Here is an 11,147-nt window from a genome sequence, read left to right on the forward strand (position 1 = left end):
CCTTTGACTGGTAATGACCAGACTGGATTTGTAGACTCAGTTTTGGATTTCTGGTCTTCAGTATTGTTTGTCAAGTTCACTCTTCAATCATGGCCAATCTCAAGATAATATAAAGTGCATTTAATTAGTTTATGTCTACTAAATAATTATCTAATCCTGGCTAAAGCCTTGGGGAAATTCACCCTTCAGAAATTTGACCACAATTCCATCATTTATTCCTACATTATGAAACCTCGGCCACATCCATACACTCTTCAGTTATTCAAATCTCAGGGTGGAACATTATTTCCATGTTCCTGCAGCATCTCACTGCTATGTCCATGAGTATTTTCAAGTGTACCCTATAGATTAATAGCTCAATCTCCATATTTTATGAAGAATGTAACTTACCTGTTTTTAGAAGTTGACCAGTTAGTTGAAGGCAGCACCAAGTCTTGTCCAATACAAATGTTTCAGTGTCTACTCTGGTCCCTTTGTATTCCATTCCCACTGCCACTTCCCTTAGCTGTCATTCTCTTTCTTCTAATTCCTGTACAGTGTCTGTACCCACTTTTCTACTCTGATCTTGGCTTTTCCAAACTCTGTTTAATACAGTGTGTATAGTTAATCATCTGTGATTTTTTAGGACATGTTTGATACTTCTTTATGTCAATCAGATGAAATTTGAACTTTGTAGTAGGACCATTGAGGCCAAATGGGATCTAATCATAGTGTAGAATGTTTTTCATAAAATGTATTTGAGATTATTTAACCTCAGGCTTTGTGTTAAAGACAAACAACATTAAAAATTATCTTAATCTTTTTAGAGAAGTTTCTTCTGAATAATAAATAGATACATTCCTGTTGGGAAGGTGTGAAAAGTACTCAAAGCTTAAGGATTGAGATAATGGAAATGTTGGTTTTTAAATATGTTATCAATCAGAAGATAACTTTAGCTGTTGACAACACCACTCAACCAGGAAATGTGTTTAATTTGTTTATAATTCATTAGCAATACGAAGTAGATAAGTAAATAACTTAGATTTTTAAGAACTTGAATTTTGGAAGTTATTACAGAAATATGAAATAAGGTCCTTCCATTGACATGCAGAAACATTTTATGGCAACAGTTTTAGGAGATGAACCAATCATAAGTACACATTATGCATCTGAGGTAATGGAGCTAGAATAAATAAGAATTTATTATAATAATTAAGAATTAGGAGTATTGGTCTTCTGTGGAATGCTGTGGTTATTACCACTATTTAGAATTTGGTTCTCTAAGTCTGGGAACAATTCTGTTTCTCCCTAGCATGGGATTGATGCATACACATATAGCTAAGCTAAGGGCCAAGAATAAAATTTAAGGGCAAACCTGATGCAAACCAAATATATTCCAAGTTGACAGGTACTACGATCATTATTTCCTTGGTCTAGGCATGGAGAGAATGTGGACTGAAGCATTTGTGCTGTTTCCATCCCTGCCTTCCTAAATACATTGCAATATATACCCTCCTATTATTTTAATTATTTAGATGCCTTTCTTAAAGCATCATTAATTCTGTTGAGTCATGTTTATGGCCGAAGAGAAGTAAAATTAAATTTTATATATTGCTAAAATTTAGAAACTTCAAGCATAGAATGTTTATCAGTGGTAATAATAAAAATTGAGTAAAGGGTATTGCAATTAATCAATTGTCATCAATATGCGGAATATTTAGGGAGAAGATAGTTATGCACAGCAATGTAAAATATGTCTTATAAAACAAATTTTTATTTTGCTAGTGATGTACAGATCAACTGTGGCTGCCCGAGACATTGCAGTACAACTCTGTGAACTGCTAAATTGGGCAGAATGAAGACAGATGGTTCTCTGAAGCCTTCCACTCCAAAGCCATGTGAATTTTTTATCTTGATATTTTTATTCTGCACATCATCTCCCTCAGAGCCTGGTGGACCTGCTTGTTCCGCAGAGTATAGATGACAGGGTTGAGCAATGGGGTCACCACCGTGTTCACAAGGGCAGCCTCCCTGTTGGAGTCCAGCCTGTTCGTTTGCTTTGGTTTCACATATATGAACACACAGCTGCTGTACATCAGTGAGAGAACTATGAGGTGGGAAGAGCAGGTGGAGAAAGCTTTCTGTTTCTCCTTAGCTGATGGGAGTCGTATGATTGTGACTACTATGTTGCTGTATGCAATGATGGTTATAATAAGGGATGTCAAAAGGATAAACAAAGCGAGGACAAAAGCCAACATTTCAACAGACCTGGTGTCAGAACAGGAGAGATGAATCAGGGGGCCAATGTCACAGAAGAAGTGGGGGATGACATGGGGACCACAGAAGGATAACTGGGAAACTGTTACTACTGGACCAGTGATGAGAGTGAAGGCCAAAGCAAAACAGGCAGTAACCAGGAGGAAGCAAGTCTTCAGGTTCATGATGGTTGGGTAATGCAGAGGCTTGCAAATGGCCACATACCTATCCAGAGACATCACTGCTATGAGGAGGAAACCTGTTGCTCCCAGAAATACAAAGACAAATGCTTGTATGAAACAAGCGGGAAAAGAAATGGTTTGCTTGCCTGAGAGAAAGATGACAAGCAACTTAGGAATAACGGCACTTATGAAACAACACTCAAAGAAGGAGAAAATGCTGAGGAAAAAGTACATAGGTGTGTGGAGCCTGGAGTCAGCACAGGTGATAGTGACTATGACTGCATTACCTGCAATGGATGCCAGGTACGCCAGGAGGTGTACAAAGAAGAGGACCTTTCCCAGGTGCTGGATGGCAGGAAACCCCTCCAAGGTGAATTCTTGGACAGTTGTCCAATTCCCCATTTCCATGGACATCTCTTTCCACATCATCATCACTGCTGGTCTAACCTACATCAGGGAACACAAAGGTTTTAGAGAAGCATGATTAAGTTATTTGCCTGTCAAAGAAGGTGGAGAAACAGTGGTTTAGCCCACTGATCCTTGAATCAGATGGACCTGAGTTCAGTACTAGTTCAATACTGAGTTCTAACTCCTGAGGAATGGGTCTCCTTTGGAGACCTTTGTGAACTTCACTTTCACCCTCTGTAGAATGAAGATGATAGTATCTACCTATTCATGTTCTTTGAGAATTAAGTAAGATAAACCATGCAAGTCACTTGACAGATGATGCCACTGTTTTCCATGTGTTCTTCAAAGTCTAAGTGTAATATTATGATCAATAATATGATGCTTAATAGAGCATCATAAGTAGGCAGAGTTGTTGACATTTTCATACTTACAAATATTTTATTTTTAATAATATTAATTTGTAAGTAAACCTAACAATAATGTTAGTAATATCTCCATTGAATATCCCTTGTAAAATCTGCAATACATTCTATGGTCTAAGTTGTCATCATCATCATCTGTTGAGGACTTACGCTTGTTCTATGCTGGTCACTGAAATTCAGTATTTCTATTAGTCTTCACAATAACCATGAGCCCCTTCAATGGAAGCAGAAATTGAAGCTTAGAGAGTTCCAGAGAGCTCTCTGGGACACATAGCTGGGGCTTTAGCTGGGATTTTAGGCAGAATTCCAGAATCTGGAGGATCTGCTATTTTCAAATGCAGTGACAAAATATTTTAAAATGGGATAATATCTATTGTTGATGATCTCTCAATCTTAAGTGAAAGATTGGCTTTATTTACCATAATTGTTTCTACCCTTGGTTAGATTCACTGGTGAGTTACAGACCTGTGGAATGAGACAGGGCGGAGAGAGCAACTACTTTAGCACAAACATTTTATAGAAGAGACTGAAAATAAGAGACATTAGGGGCTGCTCAACTTGAGGTAAATTGTAAATCCGGGATTTACCTCTCCTCATCCTCACTTCAGGGTTCATGCTGGTCTATGATGCAGGTGGGAGTGATAGTAGTTTACAAGATCAACCCACTATTATGCAGGTTATGCAGGGCACCTGGCATTCATAAATTACTGTTACGTCAAAGCTCCATGAACATTCTTCTCTCTTCATTCCTTTCAATCAGTTAACTTCTCTCGTGATGGTGTTTTGCTCTAGCATCTCAATGCTAGGCTAAAAGTCTGGTGTGTGGGATGTGTTTCTCTCAGTAATGCACCCTGGGCCAGGTCCTCTGAAGGGCAGCTCATGAAACCAAACTGTTCCCTCTGAGTGGCACAACCAGAAGGAGCCTTTGGTTTTGTTCCTCTTGACCCCAGTAAGTCCACCTGGTCATCAGGGACCATGAAGCCAGGCACACACATGAATCTCCTCACTGGGGAGTCAGGTTTCCTCTTCTTGCAGTTACTGTCTTGGAAGACATCAAGAGCTTGCTCTGGGCTGAGAGGAAAGGCGAAGAGAAGGAAACACATTTTTCACAGCCTGTTGTCCCACAGTGCGGTGAATATGCATCCCATGCTGCCGGTGCTCTGAAAGTCGAAGTCCTGTTTCCATAGCTCAGGATGTTTCATAGCACAAGGCTACATTCAGCTTCGACCACTGAAACCACTGAGGGGAGAAAATGGACTAAAACAACTGCATTTCATTGGCCCCAATTCTGGGATAGAGCTGGGCTCCCAGACTGCTTAGGATTCTGAGGAAAATTCTGTCTCTGCCTCCCCCAGTTGGTAGAAGCCCACCTAACATGCAATGTTGCCGTCACCTCCTATGCTGTCACCTCCTAAACCAGTTAATGGGAGAAGGCAGCTTCTTAAAGGTTTAGCCCTAGGTGCTGCTGAGACATAGGACCTTCTATAGCAGTGCTTCATGTCATGGGTGCATCTGCTCCAAGTCACCTTCTACTGCATTATGGTCCTCCATCATATGCTCACCTTGCTATGTGGAGAAGCATCCTTATTTTACTGCATCAACAGTTAGAAGGTGCTGATATGAAAATTTGAGGCCTCTGTAAAGGTTTTGCCACAATACTGTTTGGTGACTCAGTGAGAAGGACCTATCCAGTGAGCAGAAAATGTAAGCCTGCAAACCTTACTAGATGTTGAAGAGACAGGGGCAGAAAGTGAAGGCACTGCTGTTGCCTGGGGATAGCTAATAAGTCAATTCTGAGAACAAGAATTACTGACCTAGCCCTTCCTTATATCTATCTTCCCATTGTCTCTGGTGATGCAGACTCCCAGATGTCCCCATTGTTCTCTGACAAGAGTTTTGGAGGAAGTTATACTACCATTTCCCAGGGGTTTTTAAATCCCAAGTTAAACATTGCTACTGATTTGAGGTTAACAGTCCAGACTACAATTTTCTACTGTGATATTTGCACTGAGCCCAGAGCACAGTTGTTAAAAAAACAGACTTTATGGTGAAAAACAGCTAGATTACACCCTGGCTTTCATGAGGCTTTTGGGGAACTCGGCCTTTCTTGGTCAATGATTCCTCATTCTTCCACCAATATTATGATTCTTTTCATTGCACATTTTCATCTGAAAAATACTTGCATTGTGCTCTCCAATATCCTTGAAAAAGGAAAGCGCACATTGTCCTTTTCAGGGAAGAAAGGGAAATTCTAGGTGGTTTCTGTACTATCTCTAACCTGGCAGGCCCCACTCTTTTTAAAATGTATCTGGGATGTGGAACCCCAGACTCTTTCTAAATGTAGAAGACTATAGATGTGAGCTTGAGGGGGGAAAAGCTATATCCATAGCAACCACTGTGTTAGAAAACTGCTGCTTCTCCTCTTTATCTCAGCTGGGCTGCCATGGCAGAAGTGACCCAATTTTCTGTGACCTCTGGTTTCCCATCCAGAGTCCAATAAGGAGACAAAACTCCCAAAGTATTTTCTGGCAGCCCTGGAGCACATGGTACTTGGCAATTTGTCCTGCATGAATCTGCCTTCATCATAATTGGTCTCACAAGGTCAAGGCAATTACTATAGAAACTTTCATGAGTATTCATGGGCCCCATCTATCCCAATATACAAAATCATTTTTATAATATCTGTCCATCCACACACTTCTACTTTCCATCCAGGCCAAACTTGGTATTTTCTCAGTTGGAAGTGAGGGAAAATAAAGAGTAATGGGAGAAGAGTTACAGAAGCTAGAGCAATATGAGACTATATATTTTAATCCTAAGATAAAGGCACATTTGCATGAGGTTTTCATTTTATGCAGTGCTAATTATTGGTGCAGAAATACCTATCATAACCGAATGAGTCCCTACGGCAACATGATGGTGGGAATGTGGGAGGAAAAGGTCTGGGTTTGATGTAAAGTTTTACAAAGTGGACAATATGGACAAAGAAATGGGCTGAACTAACTCTACATTGTATCTAGCATAAGGAGTGGTGAGCTGGTACCAAGAAATATTTCTAATTGTCCTTGGTCTATTTTCTCTTTTCTGGATAGTGCCTTCTTGGCCTATTCTTCACCTACTATTTCTTTGTGTTTTTAAATGGTACCTTGATTTCATTTGTTATGGCTATTTTACAGCATTGCTTGTGTTTTGAGTGTTTCGTTATCCCATTAGAGTAAGGAAAGGGACAGTTCTTCAAGTTGTATTTGTGATTATTAAACTTAGAAGGATAAAATTTTTTTTTCTTTTTTTAAAAAATTTTTTAAATTTATTTATTTTCAGAAAAACAGTATTCATTATTTTTTCACCACATCCAGTGCTCCGTGCAATCCGTGCCCTCTATAATACCCACCACCTGGTACCCCCACCTCCCACACCCCCGCCACTTCAAACCCCTCAGATTGTTTTTCAGAGTCCATAGTCTCTCATGATTCACCTCCCCTTCCAATTTACCCTAACTCCCTTCTCCTCTCTAACACCCCTTCAAAATATTATTATGTTTTCCATTCCTTCCTTCAGCTACTCTTGAAAAATTAGGTTACCCCTATATATCAGGATTTAGATAATAAGAGTATTTTGGTTTGTAGTGTATTTGGTTAATATGATCTATTCCTAGAATGGTTCCAATTTCTAGTATTATCTCCCTAAGGAAGAAGGCTAAGTTAAGGCCTAAGGAAAGGTAAATCCCATCATCTCTGATATTGTGGGAGAGGGCGTAGGAGATGCTAATTTGAACAGAAAGTAGGGATCAGAATGGAGAGAAACACTCATTATACCAAACCCCAGGCTGAGGGTGGAGTGTTGGATTATTAATAATACTTTGGCAACCACTGTCCTTCATGGATTTTCCATTAAAAATAAGGCAACAATGGCTTTGGGGACCCAGAACACATCAATTCTGATCTAGAATTCTCATTAATACTATACCCAATATCTATCCCTCCACATAAGCAAAAGTATAGTAGTGTTTGATAGTAGCTTCCAACTTGGGGTTGTGAGGTGAAATTGAAGGTATAGGGTAATTTATTCTATCTGGGCATCTTTGTTTTCTTTTTAATGCGTGCATGGAAAAAAGAATTTTTTTCCTTTTTAATGAACCTGTCTTTGCATGGAGAATGATTAATTAAATTGAATTATGTGTGGGGGATAGAAAGAAGTAGAAAAAGCTATCTATAAATCTCAGAAGTGCAACTCTTTTGTAAGGGTCTGCCTCCTGCACTTCTGTTACTTTCTTAGTAGGGTTTCTTGTGCTTGTCTCACTCTGGTGGATGGATGCTCCAAGTGTTCACACATGTGGTTCTAAGTGGTGTTTTTAGCACAAGATTCCTAAGTATCTTTATTTCAGGACTTTTCCAGAATGCAATGGTGAATGCTACATTTTGCAAGGTTAATATTTTACACAAAGAATGGAAGAGCCATCAATAATTCCTCCCCCCCAAACAAACTCCTTTGAGGTGGCAAAGCTTACATTTTTAAGTTCACACCTCTTCTGATAACACCTTTACAGCTTATTACATGAACTAGTTTTACTCTTAATGGAGGGGAACTACTTAGAGGAGAAGGTGAAGAAATTGCAATGGAGAGAAAACTAATTTGTATGATCCCCTTTTAGTAAATGGGATCCTTTTCACTGGGCTTGAGACATCACCTCACCAATAATTAGTATTATATTGGTGGGTGTCATAAAGTCAGTGTCCAAGATTCCTAAGATTCAGTAAATCAGACTGATCTCTTTCCACACGTGTGACTCTGGGGATCTTAGGCTTTTGTAAGATATGGGTAGAGGAAGATGTTCTCTGGACTGACAACACAATCAAATTCTGTTTTCCTATCCAGCTTATCACTGTTTGGAGACAAATCTCCTGAGATGAAGCCTCAGGAACCAGAGGAGATGAATTGGAATTCTTCAGCCTCCAATATGGCTGGGTTGCTCAATGTGGGGTTGAGGTATCTATCAGCCTCTTCTTTAGTTGGGAGGTCAGGCCACCCACAAGGCAGGGAAGGAAAGTGGCCAGTGCAGGCATTGTGGGAAGCTCATGCTCAGACTGATCAAGAGGCATACTGCCAGGGTGAGCACCTGCTGCATCCTCAGAAGGCTGGCTTCTTCTGGAAGCATGTCTCACCTTTGTCGATCAGGTCTGCTCTTGGGGAAATATTCGGCCACCAAAAATAGAGGAGCTCTGCTTTCTCCTCACCCATCTTAGTTTGACTCTGTTTTGAAAAGAACGTAAATCCTTCCAATCATGGACAATGAGGGTTTTTTACTTCACAAGTAGCATCTCATTCATAGAAACCCTGAACAGGAGTCACAGTAGGCCTAGCTGTCAAGGATACTAAAGGTGGGGAGTGATTCTAGACTTGGGCAACTCTAGGAACATCAGCATGTGGGTGTTTGGATTCTCTTTCCACTGCTCTCCCATTGACCCTCAAGTGACATTCTTCATGTCTGCAGTTTTATGGCCTTCTACTAAATGGTGTTCTTTATACTCTTAATTTCTATTCCTCTATTTCTTAATGACACAAGGTCCATAGTAACTGTGACACTTTCTTGTGGTACATCTCACTGTTTCATTTAAGGAAGGAATGATACACATCTTATGTACTTTTTCATAAGGGGTGAAAATAGTTTCCAACATTTCCAAAGAGCTTCATGCTACAGAATATTCTCCTTTTCCTCCACATTATTGGGACATAATTGACATATAACATGGTATAAGTTTAAGGTGTACAGAGTGATGATTTGATATACCCATGTATTATGAAATGTTTACCACAGTAAGATTAACTAAAGCATCTTTCACTTCACATAGTTACCATTTTGTTATTTATGGTAAGAATCTTAAACCCTCTACTCTCAGCAATTTTCAAGTGTGCAATACAATATTGGTATCTATAGTCACCTTCCTATACTTTAGATCCTCCAAACTTCCTCATTTCATAACTGAAAGTTCAGACCCTTGACCAGTAATCTCCCCATTTCCCCCACCTCTCAGCCCTGACAACTAATATTTCACTGTCTGTTCTTATGAGTTAGATGTTTTTAGATTCCACACACAAATGAGATAACAGTATTTGTCTTTCTCTGACTTCTTTGACTTAGCCATAAAATATACATCAGCCAATTTATGACAAAAATGACAGTCTAATGCAGTAGGGAAGTGACAGTTCTTCAATAAATGTAGACGGTGATGTGTTAAGTGGGTATTCAAATGGAGGAAATACAACTTGACCCTTTCTCTATATCATACAAAAAAATAAATTTAAAGGAGGAAAAAAGCAAAGCTATACAGAAGATGCACTGTAGATCTAAATGTAAATGGTATAGCAATCATCTAAAAGACAATACAGCTGAATATCTTAATGTGTTTGGGGGAAAACAAAAAAAATATCTTGACCAAGACTAAAAAATTTACCATAAAAACAATGGTGTTAAGTACCTCTATTTATTACAAGACAGCATTAAGGAAATGAAAGTGCAGGTCACAGTGTGGGAGAAGCTATTTTTAATCAGACAAATCTACAAATCAGTAAGGAAAAGACAATGAAACAAAAGAAAACTAGTCAAAATATATGCAAAGTTCCTTCACAAAAAGAGATTTTACCAAAGGCTGGGATTATATTAAAATATTGAGGGTACTTAATGATGAGGGAAATATAAATTAAAACCACACTGCACTAATATTTCACATAAATCAGGAAGGTTAAAATGTAAAATTCAGACAATGCCATGTGTCACTGAAATGATTCAGCTTTCAGATTATTTATAAAACTGAAATAACTATACATCAACAAAATAATTTTTTTGGTTGAATCCAAATTTATATGATAAAAATAGCAAAAAGCCAGCCAGGAAGTGTGAGTACATTATTGAAGTTACATATGGAGAGTATAATAATGTCATGTTTTTGAGGCCTAGTCATTAAAATTGTTTTTGTCAACTATTCCCAGGATCACTGAAGGGAAAAAATGCTGGAATAATAACGAGTGAATTTTTATTAGAAAAATACCACTGGGAATAATTGGCAAAGTGTTATCAGTAAGTGGAGAGATTAATATCTAGGCTAACAGATGGAGCAGGTAGGCAGAGAGGGAATGAAGGCTTTAGGCATTGTCAGCCCATCTGACTCAACATTTATACTTTGCCTCCCCTCCTTCACCCCACTGAACCACTCAGGGTGCTAGCAATCATTCTTCTTCCAAACACAGTGGAAACTCATTCAAAAGGTCCTTCCAATTTGACAAGCAATCCACATCTGAAACATTATTTTCCCTCATTATGCCACTGCCAGGTGATTAACTCCCTAGTCACAGTGGTTCCCAAACACTGGCATGCATCAGTGTCAGCTGGAGAGTTTGTAAAAATACACATTACTGGGCACTATCCCAAGAGTTTCTGACAGTGTGGGTGGTACCTATGGATTTGCATTTATAACAAGTTACCAGGTGATGTATTGCTACTGGTGTAGGGACCACACTTTGAGACCCAATGAAATATTTCACTCCTTTGACATCATTCCAATTCGCTTCCAGTAAGTATGAATTCATCTTCATGAAGATTGTCAGTAAGGGGAGGGAAGCTAAGGAAATAAATCTGTTTTACATCCAGGAACAAAGTGGAGTATAAGCAAATGAATGCCATGGGAAATTGTAGTCTCAGGTGAGGGGCTTATTAGAATGGAACAGTTTGTAGGAAGGAGTAGAAAGAATAGGAGGAGGAGTCAAGATGGCGGAGAAGTAGCAAGCTGAGACTGATTCAGCTAGCCGGAGATCAGCTAGATAGCTTATCTAAAGATTGCAAACACCTGAAAATCCATCGGCAGATCGAAGAGAAGAAGAACAGCAATTCTGGAAACAGAAAAAC

The 11,147-nt window shown here is 39.1% G+C and overlaps 1 protein-coding gene across 1 annotated transcript; it reads right to left on the minus strand.

Moving 5' to 3' along the window:
• Nucleotides 1–1,886: 1,886 nt before the first annotated feature.
• LOC132015308 (olfactory receptor 6C75-like) lies at nt 1,887–2,849 on the minus strand. The gene has a single exon (XM_059395892.1). It carries the CDS (start codon nt 2,847–2,849, stop codon nt 1,887–1,889), a length of 963 nt encoding a protein of 320 aa, XP_059251875.1.
• Between the last annotated feature and the right edge of the window lie 8,298 nt (nt 2,850–11,147).

Source organism: Mustela nigripes, chromosome 4, assembly GCF_022355385.1.
Source record: "Mustela nigripes isolate SB6536 chromosome 4, MUSNIG.SB6536, whole genome shotgun sequence".
Classification (NCBI taxonomy): Eukaryota; Metazoa; Chordata; class Mammalia; order Carnivora; family Mustelidae; genus Mustela; species Mustela nigripes.

What these genes read in the sequence shown, in the direction of transcription:
- LOC132015308 (XM_059395892.1), bottom strand. Translation starts at nt 2,849, where the DNA reads ATGATGATGTGGAAAGAGATGTCCATGGAAATGGGGAATTGGACAACT.